The sequence below is a fragment of the Tasmannia lanceolata genome, unplaced genomic scaffold, assembly GCF_043159265.1.
Source record: "Tasmannia lanceolata isolate RefF3 unplaced genomic scaffold, GAP_Taslan_0.1 ptg000016l, whole genome shotgun sequence".
Classification (NCBI taxonomy): domain Eukaryota; kingdom Viridiplantae; phylum Streptophyta; class Magnoliopsida; order Canellales; family Winteraceae; genus Tasmannia; species Tasmannia lanceolata.
This window is the reverse complement of record NW_027518693.1, coordinates 18,084,290-18,100,126: the sequence shown is the minus strand read 5'-3', so window position 1 is coordinate 18,100,126 and position 15,837 is coordinate 18,084,290. Positions and strand designations below refer to the sequence as shown.

The 15,837-nt window shown below is 39.1% G+C and overlaps 1 protein-coding gene across 5 annotated transcripts; it reads left to right on the top strand.

The window, feature by feature from the left end:
- The first annotated feature begins 1,922 nt into the window (after positions 1 to 1,922).
- Positions 1,923 to 9,584, top strand: LOC143848095 (serine/threonine-protein kinase AFC1-like). 5 transcript variants are annotated; one of them, XR_013235311.1, is made up of 13 exons: positions 1,923 to 2,117; positions 3,124 to 3,214; positions 3,518 to 3,544; positions 3,791 to 3,944; positions 4,033 to 4,081; positions 4,197 to 4,311; positions 4,561 to 4,652; positions 4,882 to 5,044; positions 5,141 to 5,205; positions 7,425 to 7,522; positions 7,688 to 7,793; positions 8,396 to 8,632; positions 8,901 to 9,584. XR_013235311.1 is itself a non-coding variant. In XM_077356902.1 (12 exons), exons 1-12 carry the CDS (start codon positions 2,004 to 2,006, stop codon positions 8,552 to 8,554), a joined length of 1,317 nt encoding a protein of 438 aa, XP_077213017.1. In that variant the 5' UTR covers positions 1,923 to 2,003; the 3' UTR covers positions 8,555 to 8,726. The 5 variants fall into 5 exon arrangements, 1 of the variants encoding a protein (XP_077213017.1); XR_013235310.1 differs by having other exon boundaries at positions 3,040 to 3,214; positions 4,888 to 5,044; XR_013235309.1 differs by having other exon boundaries at positions 3,040 to 3,214.
- The last annotated feature ends 6,253 nt before the right edge of the window (positions 9,585 to 15,837 follow it).

Here is a 15,837-nt window from a genome sequence, read left to right as displayed (position 1 = left end):
GAGTTGCAGCCCTAACTTTCACCATCAATAGGAAATGGTGAAAGGCAACACATTAGGGTTTTCCTAAAAGGCAGCATGAATGAGAAGAGCAAGTTCAAATGTATGGACGGGAGGAGGTTAGAGACTTCGAATGTTATGCAACCCAATCCTTCTTGGTGTTTTTAATTTGCAATTAATCAATGAAAACCATGTGAAGGAAAAATTATTTTAACTTTACAAAAAATCTAGTTTCATTGCACGTTTAATGTTAAGCTCACCACCATCTTTGACACCCTTGGATCTTCAATATGAGGGGCCACCAATAATGTTAGGCACACCAACCATGGTTATTCCATGAAGAGGGCAGCTAGTAAAATAGGAAACCAAAAAAGACAGGATCCTCTGTTGTGACACATGCGCAGAAAGACGAGGTGGACATGAATCCAAACTAAATGTTAAAAACACTCTGGAAAATGACCAGAGCGCCGACCGTTGTCACTTTCGTCTTTATTTTCCAAATAAATTCCATTTTGGAAGTGTTTTCCTTCCGGTTAGGTTCTAGTGAGAGTAAATATGAGATAAACATTTGTTTTCCCCCTACACATAAAAGAAGATTGTTCCAATGTTCATAATTTAAGAAAGTTATACCGTAATTCGTTTCCAGTCGGGCCACTTGTTTACATCAGTATAAGAGAAGTTGTACCTTGTGAGGCATAGCAATCAGTGTCCTCGGTAATTCCGATACACGTTGTGGGAGAGTCGTGAGAAAGTACAGCCTAACCATAAAAACGAAAATCAAGTCTCATGACTTCTCGTGTTAATATAATAGAGCAGACCTAAAAAATGAAAAATCGAGTTTGACAAGTCGTCTCTCACCCGAACAGCTTTACTGAACAAATCTTTCTATTAATTTGGCAATTAAATCTCACACAAATTCTCACTCTCTTTATTGGTTGATTACTGCGGTAACGGGTCTCGATTTTTCCCCAATATTAAGGTCTTTACTTTTCTTCTCTTTTAATCTGATATGAGAATCTAATTCTGTGGAGTAATAGAGAATGCATATTCTCTTTATACTTGCTTTCTGGCAAGTCAGGGATTATTACGGTCTTATGTGGGGGCTGCCTAGGTATGGGACTAGGTGAGACCTGGGTATGGGAAAGGTTTAAAGGGCATTACCTAAAATGTTCGATCAGTTATGGAGCTTTTGGCGTATTAGTAAAGCACCTAACATTTGTTATCAGATCACCCACCATGCCCTCCCGTGTTCGAGTCACGGCCCGTGCAAAAGGCTACCTCGCTAAAAAAGCCTAGGTAACTGTTAGAGTGATGTTGCCATAGAGTGGGCTGTTATAGAAGGGGTAATATGTAGAAAGGGCTATATGGAAGCGTGAATTTGAGTACCCTAAGTTGGTTCTGTACTCACAGTCCCTTCTCAAAAATCAAAATCCAAATAAAAGAAAGGATATAACAGGACAATGACTCTCTCTCTAATAGGATTCGAAAACCACTACGGAATCCAAAGTAAATCCGTTATACTTTTGCTAGTTGACTATGGTCAATGGATTCTTAGAACATCACTTTGTTCCAGATCGAACAGCTAGGATCAAATGTTCTAGATCGAACGGCTAGGATCATTCAATTGGGCTATAACTTCTGAACCATACAACCATCTTTTGTAAGGCCAACCACATGGACGGATCAGATCATCCAACTACACACTGATTTTGGATGACGGTTTATCAAAAGTTAAAAACCCCTAGACTCACAAAACCATTTCTAAGATCTAACTACCACCGTTGGATGTTGAAAGTTCAGACCTACCCTTAAAAAATCTTCAACATGGTTAGACTTTCAACTCATGACGAGAATTTCAAACTAACCATGGTTAGTTTCACGTTCACCTCAGGTTAGGTGCTGGTCGCCTTAAAGCTAGGGTTTGGACGGAGAGCGTCTCTCTCTCTTCTTCAGATCTCGATCTCTCATCCTTTCTCTGCAAATTCTTCACATAAAAAGTAATTTTAATGGAGACTCAATGGGTTACAGAATTTCCACACACGATCATGGACAAACGCCCTAGAAAAAGACCTAGGTTAACATGGGACATGCCTCCTCCTCTTCCTCCTCCTAATACAAAGGTTTTTTTTTTTTTTTAATTTCAATCTTCTGTTATTTTCTCAAATTTGATCCAATTTCTTATGATTTTGAGTCTATATCAACTTTCCTTTTTGTGATTTCTCGTTTTTGCTTCAATTTCAGATGTTTTCCATCTATTTGTAGCCAAACCCTAGCGTGATTTGCTATGATTGTTTTTATTTTGATTTTGTAGGAGATGTTTAATGTTTAATGTTTAATTTAGGGTTATTAGCTTGCTAATTGCTGTTAAAAAGGGTTATGGTGGTGGTTTCTGGAGAAATTGTTGTTGTTTTCAAGTATAGGGATTTCTTATGATTTTAAGGCCCTGTTTGGATTGCAAGAAAAACTTTTTTGACAGAGATTTTTTCTTGGGAATTTATTTTCTGTGCATGATTTAGAGGGAAATAATGTGATTATGATTAATTTAGAGGGATATTATCATAAATGAAAGGTCCTTCCATGTAAAAATTGAACAGTGTTGGCTCAAGTTATCTTTTTCATGTGTTAAAAAAGTAGGGAATTTTGCCCTTCAAAAAAAAAAGCAGGGGATTTTATAAATATTTTTCCTTTCTAAACTTTTCCAAAAAAATAAAAATAAATTCATGCAATCCAAACAGGGCCTAAAGAAAATATCTGCTTGGACCCTCAAAGAAACTATCCAAAAGGATCTTGATATCTTTCAATGTAGAGAACCTTCTGAAATATCGTTTCATGGATTTTTTTTTATTGCTTAAAAGTGACTTAAGGTTCGGTTTCTTTCGACGTAAAACGGGCATAAAACAAATTTTATGTCCATTTTTCACTTAAAAAATGGGTGTGAAATTTGTTTTACGCCCACTTTACTTCGAAAGAAATGATTTTCATTGGGGGAAATGGTTGGAGTGGTTCAATCTGTCAAAAATATGAATCAATGGCTGTGTGTAGGCTCCTCTGGATTTATACGTTGCGCAAGATGTCGTGAATGTGACGACGACATCAAATCATGCTTTTTCTTCTCTGTATTACAAGGGAGTCGCTCGCAATGCATCCCCTCCCTGGAGAGATGATGACAAAGATGGGCATTACACTTATGCACTTGGAGAGAACTTAACCCCTCGCTGTAATTACATTCTTATCACTGCAGCTTGATTGATGTGTTAAGATGCTTTTTCTTTTGATTTTCTCGTATTCTCAGGCCTAGGATTGCTTATGGAATCTGTTCCTATTTGTGGGTTGCAGTCTTAGGGGTTAGAATAGTGAATCTGATCCTTTATTGTGCTTGACATTTGTTCTTTTGCATGTAGTATTGTGGGTGCTGCATGTCTAGTGGGGAGGGTTTTGCATCTGTTTAACTGTTTTTTTTTTCTTAATTCAAATTCACAGGAGCATTTATAATACTCACATGTTTCTTTGATGCCTGCAGATAGGATACTCAGCAAAATGGGTGAAGGTCAGTTATTTTCTGGGCTTTGAATTTTTTTTCGCCTATTTTTAACCATTATTTTGTCCTTTATAGGTCAATTTTTTTCAACCCATGTCGAAAAACTTGTGCTGCTTACATAAATCTGTTTTCCTTTTTTTTAGCTGGTGTGGTATATCATCATGATGATAAACTCACAAAACTTCAATTCTTGGCTTTACTACGGATTTGTATGCTTCCTTTTTTCTTTATCCTCATCCGAGGAACGTCCTGCAGGTACATTTGGGCAAGTCTTGGAATGTTGGGATTTGGAAAAGAGAGAAGTAGTGGCAATAAAAATAGTGCGTTCAATTCACAAGTATCGTGAAGCTGCCATGATTGAAATTGATGTGCTCCAGAGGCTCGCGAAGCATGATCCCAGTGGTATTCGGTAGGACTCTTGTATTCTTCCTTTTTCATTACCTTTTGGTTATAGAAGCTTAAGGTGAATTCGGTATAAGTGGTTTTATTCTTTGCAGTTGTGTTCAAATACGGAATTGGTTTGACTATCGTAATCATATTTGTATTGTAAGTATTATGTTGGTATTTGTGATTTGATCAATTTGCATTGGCAAAGCTTTCTCTCATTGCCTGAATATTATGCGAGTTAAAACTTGCGGGTGGATTTAAATGGTTTTAACAGGTATTTGAGAAGCTTGGACCAAGCTTATACGATTTTCTCCGGAAAAACAGCTACCGTTCATTTCCCATTGACCTAGTTCGGGAGCTTGGCAGACAACTTTTGGAGTCTGTAGCATGTGTGTGAACAATCTTGCACCATCCTTTTCTATATTGCATTCCACTGCCTGAATGCTTTCTTTTGCAAGATTGATATCGGGCATTGGTGCTGCTCCCTCATTTAATATTTCCATCATTCTTCTCTCTCAGTAACTGGTTACTTCTAAATGTGGAGTATTTTTCTTTCTGTGGATGAGTAATGGAATTGGTATGTTGATCTTTACATGTCTCGTGACCGAGTCATTCTTAATGTGTCTTTATTTTTGCAGTCATGCATGAACTACGACTTATTCACACTGATTTGAAGCCCGAAAACATTCTCCTTGTATCTGCAGAATATGTCAAGGTGCCCGATTACAAGGTGCTAGTCTATAGAATCTTTTTTTGTCTGTACTATGCTGTATGAACATTCTACTATGCTTTATGAACATTCTAGTGAGAGCTAGGCAAGTAACAATGATTTCTATTTTGTATGCATATTATATTACTAATAATTTTTCACAGCTTCAGGAAGCACTTCTTTCACTTGCATTCTTTGATTTGTTTGGGATGACTTATTTAGAAATTTCTTATATTCTTTTTTGGATGAGATAAAGTTCCCATCACGATCTACGAAGGATACTTCTTATTTCAAGAATCTTCCAAAATCTAGTACAATCAAGCTCATTGATTTTGGTAGTACAACATTTGAACATCAAGATCACAGCTATGTGGTGTCCACACGGCATTATCGCGCACCAGAGGTTATTCTGGGTAATGTAGTTCTTGTATTAGAGTTTTCTGTGGGGGTCATCTTAATCTTTGTCATGTGATCAAGGCTTAACATCATCTGTGTGTTATCTTTTGCAGGACTTGGATGGAACTATCCATGCGACTTATGGAGTGTGGGTTGCATACTTGTTGAGCTTTGCTCGGTGAGTACATTTGAGCTGGTTGAGTAAAGTTACATTTTTCCAGCTAATTTTTGAGCCAACTAGCAATGAGTTTGCTTAACTTGGATGAATGCCTGATTGCCTTGCAAAAACCAGCCACAAGGGAGCCTCCATTGGCCCCTTTCAGCAAAGTGCATTGCTGATGGCACAGAAAAATATGAAAACGGCTCTGACATAAATGCATTTTGCTGAAAGGGACCAATAGGAGACGCCCTTTTAGCTGGTTTTTGCAACGGCGCCCTTCAGTCTGCCATTCTTCAAGAAAAACTATCTATACTTTTGTAAGATGTTTTTTTGGCCACAGGCCTTTGGGCTGTGCATTTGGACTCCCGTTTCTCTATTTTTCGAGTATTTTATTGGTTCATTTATTCACATAAAAAAATCCTCTTCTAGAAGAGGAGTCCTATCAGGTAGGAACTTCATAGTTACGTCATGAGTTGGTACATATATTTTCATCAGTAACTGAATGTATGTAAGACTAACTTAAAACAACCAGTCTAAGAATCCCAAAATGTAAACTTTGACGTCCACACTACCAATTTTTTTGTAGCTTTGTAATCTGGGATGGAACCCACAAAGTGCCATCCAAGTGGGATACGGGGTCAAGCCCATCTAGACTACGGTTTACACTTTATATGACCTGTCATTTTTAAGGAAAATTCGTAAAATAAAATATAATAAAAACAAAAAAGAAATTACAGCCAGGGGCAGGGATTGCCCCACACAACCATTCCCGAAAAAAAAAGAAGATTTACTCATGTTTTTCACCATCTTTCTCAAATCTATTGGATGTATCACTGGCCTCGTTCTACCATTTAAAAAAAAATCATTGCCCTTGTTCACAATAAGCCTAATGATGTTTTTTTTAAAAATGGTGCCTAATGATATACTTAATCCTCTACAAATGCCATTGATGACATCGATTATATAAGTAACCTACCAAGGTCATGGACCATGATTAAAATGGCCACCTGGTTGTGTTTAACAATTCCCCCTCCATAAGGTTCCTCCCTTTTCTGTAACAAGTATTAGGAGACTGTGGAGAGAGTTCTTGCTAATGATTTATTTGAGCCTTTGACGCCAATGGGTCTGGAAAGAACTTTCAAGCCCTCAGCCTTTATTGCTACTAAAGACACCTCCTACCACTTCCACACCCAGATGACGCTGACTGGAGGAGGAATCCATCTTGTATTTCTTGAATTCTAAGCCCTACTGCCCTAGCTTCTAATGATCATATTTCCAATTATTATGGAGGTCTGAGGGGAAACCCCCAGCTTTCCTACCTTATCAGTACCTATTTAGTCAATAGTCTTTTCACATTCCTAATGTTTTATCCATTGAAAAAAAAAATGTTTTACCCATTGAAGCCTCCTATCCTTGGACACTTTGGAAAATACAATGGGTCTGGAAAGACCATTCAAGCCATCAGCCTTATCACTACTAGACATCTCCCGCCGCCTCCGCACCCAAATTTCCCAAAGAATTACCGTCTGAATTGAGCTTGATGATGTCATCCAGAGGAGGGAAGTTTCTTGAACTCTAAGCCCAAGATGGCTTGTAATGATCACTTTTCCAATTCCTATGGTGGTCTGGAGAACTCCTAGCATTCCTACATCTCTGGTGCCCATTTAGTTAATAACTTAATAGTCCTTTCGTATTCTTAAATCCTAAATCTTAATGATATAGCAATTAGCAACTGAAGCCTCTTATCCTGCAACAGCCTCTTGCTTCTTTCATGACATGAGAGCTGTACTCCTTGATTGGGGGAATTCTCATCCGTGGAGTCTTCTCCCTATAAATGTTGTAAAGATAACTACCCCACTCTAAAATATCAGGATTTCTTCACATGCTTCAGCTTATATCCACGCTTGATTTGCTCACTCGTTGACAAAAAATGAAAAAAATTGAGCATGTTTCTGGCTTTTTTCCATTCTACGAGTGGAACTGAAGTGCCTGTGTGGATTGCCAAAGCAGAAACAATACTGTCCTCTCATCATGGATGTGGAGTAAGCCACTGTCCTGTTCAGCGTTGGATCTTGTTGATTTTGCAATAAAAAGTTGCTTGCTCTTTAATATTTAGTGCTGTGTTTAGAATTTAACCCAATTTTGTGCGTACTATTGCATATGATCCTAGAGGATACTGCATGAATTCAGATGTTGCTGTTTATAATTTTGCTTTATTACATTGAATTGATGAATAGGGGGAGGCACTCTTTCAAACTCATGAAAACTTGGAGCATCTAGCCATGATGGAGAGGGTTTTAGGCCCATTGCCCCTGCATATGGTGAACAGGGCTGAGTAAGTGAATGGTTTTGTGCACTTGCTTTACGCTTAGGGGCTATTTGGATCTAGGAAAAAAATCTATTCTCTAAATCCAAACATCCCCTAAATGTCGTTCAAAACTTCAATGACACTTAATGGGTTGTGACTTTTTTTTTGGTCTGCCGCTCTTCCGTACCTTAGTCGACGTGCGGAGAAGTATTTCAGGCGGGGCACAAGGTTAGACTGGCCTGAAGGTGCGACTTCAAGGGAAAGCATGAGGGCAGTCTGGAAATTGCCTCGCCTCCAGGTAAAGACGCTCTAGGTTTTCATTCTTTTATGCTGTTTCCGTAAAACCTTAAACCTCCCATGCACCGGAAAAAAATGACCACCGTACTTACTGAACCTTTCAAATTAGCAGGGAAATAATTCTATCATAACCAAAATTACCAATGGTATTATGGTCATGGCATTTCTTAAGGCCATGTTTGACAGCCAGGAAAGTTGTTTTCCATGGGATACTAGTTTATCAAGTGGTTGGAGAGGGGCAAGGAGGGCGGGAGAGGGTCGAGGTTTTGTTTTCCTTATTTTTCAGCAACTTCTCACCCTCTCCTCACTCATGCCCTCTCAATTCTCTCCCTCTCCCACTCTTCCTACTTCTCTCCCAACACTTGGTTAGCTAATATTCCTTTAAAAAAAAAATCATGGTTGAGAAACATGGCTTAAGTTACGAATAATGATTATCATCAACAAAAAAAAGAGAGTTACCAATAATGATCTGCTCGCCTTCATCAAGTGAAGCAGGAACAATTATCTCTACATTTATTCTTTCTAGTGTCCATTTGCATCCTAAGAAGCCTTTTTCATCCTTTACTGATATGGGTTAACCATCATTTGGGATCTGTGGTACAGAACCTGGTAATGCAGCATGTTGATCACTCTGCTGGGGACCTAATCGATCTCTTGCAAGGGCTATTCCGTTACGATCCGAGTGAGCGACTGAAAGCACGAGATGCTCTCAGACATCCCTTCTTTACAAGAGATCTTAGAAGATGTGGTTATCCCTTGTAAACTGGGTTTGCTCTTGTTCTTCTCAACTTTATAATCAGAGTGAAAACGAGGGTGCTTCTGACTACTTCGAAATGAACTGTAAGATTACTACTGTACAGGGAACAGTTTTGTAACATTTGTTTGTGTTGAAGCTGAATCCTATCATATGCTATATATAATTTCCATTTGTGCACGAGACCGAAGAGAAAGGACCAGAAATTTGATGTGGACATGTTCAGTTGCACTTTATTATTTACTTTGTTGCAATTTTCTTCTGCGACAGAAACTTCAATCAAAATTATTCAACTTAAGTTGCCTCGAAATTCAAGTGACTGATTTTCACTAATTGATTAGTGGCTACTTGCAGAAATTTCACGAGAGGAAATATGGGAAGCTCAACTTTTTGGAGATCTTGTCCAGGTAAATCGACAAATCGACGGAAGGGAAGGTATGCTTCAGAATTGGTTCTTTCTTGAATGAGAATTCTGTTGAGGGAAATTATCATTCAGGCTCCGTTTCCTTAAAAATAAAATGCGCGTAAAACAAATTTTATGCCTATTTTTCCCCTTAAAATGAGGCATAATTTTTTTTTTACGTCCAATTTAGGTAGATAGAAACAGAGCCTTAATGGAATGCTAATCTTGGGGATGAGATCTATGTTGTTCGGCATGGGAACTGGATCCATTGGTAGAACTTGGAAATTGTACCGATTGGCAATCTTTAATCTTCCAGTTCAGTAGCTTGCAAAACTGTGGCATTTCTTAGCAATTTGTTTGCTTGCCACTGATCAGTCATTTTGGATTGTCCAATCTGAAACAATATTTTGGGCCCCCGGCGGCCGGCATCAAAAGAGGGGCTCACTTAATTGGGTTCTTTCTCTGACTTGATACTTGATCCATCGACATGACTTGTACTTCACAAGAAATGTGGTCATACCATCCATGTTGGGCTGTAAGGGAAATTTTTTCTGGGTACTAGTTGTGGTGGAAACCACCTAACAATCCAAGGGAACCAATAAATCTGCTGCCTATTTTTCTGGGGCTTCATCTCACATTGGCATTTCTCTCAGGTAAGTTGGACTCAAAATCATTTCATAAAACTCCAAAACGAACAAGGCCTGAACACAATTTTGAAGCCAATAATCAGTTTTTGACTCATTGAATTCTCAAAATCCAAAACCAACACTAATGCAGTTTTGAGTCCAACAATCAGTTTTGGAGTCGTTATCAATTATCAATAGCCAGTAAGGTGCAGGCCCTCATCTGTACACTCTTTACTAAAACACACTCATTGAGCCCCACTTTTGGATTTTTATATGACTAGATCAACCGGATTTTTGCTTTTTCACATGACGACATCCATTGATGATCAATGAATTCTTATTTTGGGTCCGTTTGGATTTCGGGAATGAAAGGGGAGTAAAAAGGAATGATGTGGGGAGGGAAAGAGAGAGGAATGGAATTATACCTCCATACAACATTTTTCTGATTCCATTTCCTGTTTGGTTTTCTTGGATGGAAATAGAAAAGGGAAAGCTGTTTGTTTAGTTTTCATGTTTGTCAAAATGCATGTCAGAAAGACCAGCGTTAGAGAGTAACAAGAATCACAAAAGGCACAAACACACAGCCAAATCCATCATTTAAACAGTGCAGCTATAGTCCAGGCATCCAAAACCTTGTTAGGTACCTTGCCAATATGCCGGACGCTATAGGCAAGGCTCTTTAAGGGAAGTGATATATCCACACCTTTTGATTACTTGGGACACCCAGGGCCAGCGTACTTGGCAATCAGCCCCGTTGAATCCTTCTGATGGAAGTACACCAGCCCCTCTCAAGTCATTTATACACTGGTGCTGGGTGTCCCAAGTAACCCAAAGGGGCTGATTTATCATTTCCCCCCTTTAAATCTATACTGTACCAAGCTGGTCTCACCCAGTCCCATACGTAGGCGGGGCACCTACTTAGGGCCATAACATTACATGATGCTTCTACATCTGCGGTCTTCGGCGGCTTACTTTGTGGCGGCTTTCACTCTGGCTTTTTTACCATATAGCCATTTCCAGGTATAGATCGCCCCTTCCAAGACTCGGACATGGGATGTGTTGGCGGCTCTAATACCAAATGTTAGACACCTTACCAATACGCCAAAAGCTCCAGAGCTGATGAAACGTGTTAGGCAAGGCCCCTTAAATATGTCCCATACCAAGCTGGGTCCCACCCAGTCCCATACCTAGGCGGCCCCCACTCAGCACCGTAACAACCACCAAGATTCAGTCTTTCCTGCTGGAATGAAAACTCATCTTCAGTGTCAATGTCCTTCCAATTTACCGGCCTCTCCCGTTGGCGAATAAATTATTAAAAGAACCCCTACATGCGAGAACTGGCTAATATTCCCTTAAAAAAAATCATGGTTGCCAAATGTGGCCCAGATTGTAGGAATAGAGTGATCATGATGCCGGAACCAAGAACCCCGTGGGTCTAGGTTTGAAACGTTTGACCTGGTACCGAGTGGCATTGCAAGATAAAATATTTTCATAAGTGATAAATCGACCCCGAAGAGAGAAAGAGACATAAGGGCCAATCTTTTTGCATCCTAGATATTATGTTCTAGGGAAGAAATAAGAGATGAAACGTTTTTATTTAGGAACCCACATGGCTCAAAACCAGTAGAACTCCTACTTCTAAAGGTTTCAGATGTCTGCCAGACGGTTAAATTAGTAGGTGATCGTTCATCGTTTTTATAATTTTCTTGGGTTTAATCGTTTGGGATCTGGAACAAAAGCTCTTGTAAGAAATTGGCATACGCCCTCATATGAGAGAGAGAGAGAGAGAGAGAGAGAGAGAGAGAGAGAGAGAGAGAGTCCACAAGGCATTCCTCAATGTGTGAGTCCACAAGGCGTTCCTCAATGTTTAAAAAATTACTTCCGAGGTAAACCAAACACGTATTTGGTCTTCTTTCCTCCTTTTCAGGAACATCCAAACGGACCTGGAAGTAGAAAAAGGCACCATATTCCCATTCTTTACTTTCCTTTGTCTCCTAATTAGAGAGAAAAATCAAACTGTTCAAAAGGGCTGTACTAGTAAATGTTACAGCCGACAAGGACTGTCATATGAAAAGTAAACGTAAAATGCAATGAAACAATTCAAGGAAAGGTAAAACATTTCATTTTACTGCAATTTTCCCAATTTTTGTGCAACCAAACGTACCTGCTATGTTGGGTTTATATATAAAAAAATCCGTGGAATATAAAGGGTATGAGTGAAAAGAGGTTGGGAAGTGGCTTACAAATAAGGAAAACTCTACTCAAAATATTTTATTTTCATTCCTTAATTTCAGCCACCTGGCCCGTACCTCCCCCGTCTTTCCTTGATTTTATCTAGTCGTTCTCATTTCTCTAAGCACTATCTCAACTCAACTCAACAAAGCCTTTGTCCCAAACTAGTTGGGGTCGGCTAAATGAATCCTTAAGAAAAAAAAAATCATGAAGAAAGTAAAAGGAATCTACCCAGCTCCAATCCTAGTTCTAGTTGGGTTCTTCTACGTAGATCATTTTCTTCCATTCTATCCTATCCAAGGTCATGTTCTTTGTTTTGTTCCTAGCTATGTCATCTGCAAATAACATACACCATGGCACCTCATCCTAGATACCCTCCGTAAGCTCATCCATAACCAGCGTAAAAAGATAAGAGCTTAGAGCTGATCCTTGGTACAGTCCTATTGTAATTAAAAACTGACTAGACGTTCCGTCCGTGGTTCTGACACTAGTTACTGCTCCATCGTACATATTCTTAATCACATCAACATATTTAGCATGCAATTTTTGCCTTTTAAAGACCCACCACATAACACTCTTGGGAACCATATCATACGCTTTCTCTAAATCAATGAAAACCATATTAAGGTCCTTTAAATTTTCTCTAAATCTCTCCATTAACCTCCTAATCAAGAAGATAGCTTCCATAGTCGATCGTCCGGGCATATAGCCAAACTGATTCTCTGACACCTTAGTCTCTTTTCTTAGTCTATGCTCAATTACCCTCTCCCAAAGCTCCATGGTGTGACTCATTAGCTTAATTCCTCGGTAATTGGTGCAACTCTGAATATCCCCTTTATTCTTATAAATATGTGTACTAATGTACTCTTCCTTCACTCATTAGGCATCTTCTTAGTTTTCAAAATTTTGTTAAATAATCTAGTTAACCAAACCAAACCCACATCACACAAGCATCTCCAAGTCTCAATAGGAATATCGACAGGCCCCCTAGCCTTACTTAATTTCATATTTTTTATAGCTACTCTTGCCTTTGAGGTTCGAATTCTACGAACAAACCTCCGATTTGCTCATTAAATGCGTTATCAAGTTCTCCCAAATTCGCTACAGGTTCTCCATTAAACAACTTATCGAAGTAACTTCTCAACTTCTCTTTAACCTCGTTTTCTTTTATTAACAATATTTTTTGTCGTCTTTGATGCATTTTATATGATTCAAGTCCCTGCTCTTCCTTTCTCTCATCTTAGCAAGCTTGTAGACATCTTTTTCACCATCTTTCGTCTCGAACTTGTGGTACAAATCCTCATATGCCTTGCCTCTAGCTTCCCTTACTGCCTTTTTAGCTTCTTTTCTATCCAATTTATATTTCTTAACGTTCTCCCCATTTCTACACTTATGCAAATATTTATAACACTCTCTTTTAGATCTAATCGCATTTTGGACCTCCTCATTCCACCACCATGTGTCTTTAGACGGCAGCTCAATTCCTCTAGATTCTCCAAGTACCTCCCTAGCCACTTTCCTGATATAACTAGACATCCCATTCTACATAATATTAGTCCCCTCATCAAAACTCCAAGGTCCTTCTTTAAGCAGTCTATCCTTAAACATCTTTAGTTTTTCCCCTTTGAGATCCCACCACCTAGTTCTCGAATGTCTAACATCTCTATCTTTTCTCCTCCAACGTTTGATGCATCTATCCAACACTACTAGCCTATGTTGTGTGATTAAACACTCCCCGGGTATGACTTTACAATCTTTACAAGCAGCTCTGTCCTCTCTCCTAGTGAGGATAAAATCTATTTGGCTACAATTGTTGCCACTTTTAAAGAAATTTTATACGCGTGGCGTGTATTTTCTTGGATATAAACTGAAACTCGAAAGTACAATAGTTCATTTGTTGGTCTCGGCACTAGATAGGTCATGTCACAAAAAATCTTCTCCGTACGATGGTTGAAAGATCCCTCCACTCTGAATTTTAGAGATTTATGTACTGTTGATTTTTGAAATCTGTGAGCCATCTATTTTACACCTTATATATCTATTTATTAGTAGGGAAATGATATCAGCACAGCCATGTTTTAATAAATGCACAAACCCATTTTGTCATTTATTATTTATAGGGCTGTCAAAAGTCATTACAGTTCTCCCAAAACGCTTTCACAAGTTAATTAAAAAGAAAAGACAAGCTACGTTTGTGCAATTATTAAAACATGGTTGTGCTGATATCATTTCCCTATTAGTATTGTCATATGAAGATGATTTTTGGAACACAACCTATATATGACAGAGACCACTAAATGAACCGTTTATCATCAAAAGAGGCTGGCCCTATTGTATCGTTCCAGTGAGTATTTGTGTTTAGGCTCGTGTTAAGATCTCGTGCAACCCAACCTGGACAAAAACTTGAAGTTCTTGTTTTTGTTTTTTTTGGAGGAATGATATATGCAAGTGCGCCCTTGCAAAAGAAACCGGAAAAAAGGGCCCTTGATTGGAACCTTTTAACATAGGCTGAGAAAGTAAATTCAGTTGCACTTAATGTCTAATCAAAGGCCCTTTTTCAAGCCCTTTTTGCAAGGGTGCCCTCATCCATCATTCCTTTCTTTTTCTTTTTTGATAGGTAAGCTGGGGTTTGGCAGGGACCCCTACCAGTTTATTAGAATGAGAAAGATAATCAGCATACAAACTCAAATCCTATCATAAGAATACGGATACAGACTAAGAGAACAACGACAAGACCTATCCTTAGATGGAGTATCTAAGGAAAGATATTGAAAACTCCCAATAACCAAGTGCGTCTATCATCCTCTTACTCAGCTTCCTAGCTCTCTGGCTCTTCCTCAAATTCTTGTGGTTTTTTCTACTTACCTTATGCCACTCTTCATTTTCGTGAGGTCTGTGAGCAATATGATCTACATGACTTGGGCTCTCATCTTCCTTCATACTTTCGTCTTCTTCCTCTGCTTCCTCTTCCGTGTCTAGCACATTAAAAGGGTTTGGAGTTGTGATGCCTGTGGATGCGCTAGCTTTTTGAGAATCAGGTTGTTCCAGTTGGGGTATCTCCTCCTGGATTACCAAATCCGTTTCCTTTTTACTTTCAATTTGTTTTTCCATACTGCTGTAGACAACCCATTTTGGCCGGACACTAAGCTCCCAAATCTGAATAAAATTCCAAAACTGAATCCTTAACTTTATGAAACCACCCCAAAACCGAACCTCAAGTTTCCGAACAAAACCGAGATCTGATTGTAAAAAGAACCCGAAAAATCCATAAAACTAGGGGTGCAACTTGGGCGGGCTCAACCCGAACCCGACGGGTCCAACTCGGAAAAAAGTCGGGTTGGGTTGAGCTCAGGTCGGATGTTTTCTCAACCGGAGTTGAGTTCGGGCTGAGGGCTTTGGCAACCCGACCCGAGTGAACCCGACATTTTTAATATATTTTTATAATTTTTAAGGTTAAAATCTCGGGTGCTCGGGTCGGGTTCGGGTTGGCCTCAACCCGGCCCAACCCGACTCGAATTGCACCACTACATAAAACGCCCATTTGCAGAGCCTCTTTCGAAAAGTTTTGCAGCCCCTGTAATCCGCAAACCCTATTAAGACCCCTTTGATTAATTGCTTTAACTTTCCCCTTCATTCTTTAAAAAAATTGAGAAAATTACAAAAATACCCGTAAGTTTTGATACTGGCACCTCCTCCAGGTGAATCCCGATTTCCAATGCCCACTCGTACACCATATTTTGATATGTACACTTTACCGGACCACCCATTTTTGCAAAAAACAATAACGGATATATTGAAGTAGGTTGTCCAGGGAAGAAAAGAAGCCTGAATATATCATATCCCATATCAAGAGTGGGTGGTTTATCGAAACAAGGGTGTGCCCATACAAATTCCCATATGTATCTAACCAAAAGAGAAAAGACAGATTGAAAGGGTGTAATTATCAAAGCCTTGGGGTACTGATATCAGCACACGCCCTTACCTATATAGCAGAATACGAATTAAGAAGGTTTAGGCCTCCCATTTCGTT

Coding starts and splice junctions, on each gene's coding strand:
- LOC143848095 (XM_077356902.1), top strand. CDS start 2,004: ATGGAGACTCAATGGGTTACAGAATTTCCACACACGATCATGGACAAA. Junction 5,045..5,140: donor CGCACCAGAGGTTATTCTGG/GTAATGTAGTTC, acceptor TATCTTTTGCAG/GACTTGGATGGAACTATCCA. Junction 7,523..7,687: donor CATATGGTGAACAGGGCTGA/GTAAGTGAATGG, acceptor TCCGTACCTTAG/TCGACGTGCGGAGAAGTATT.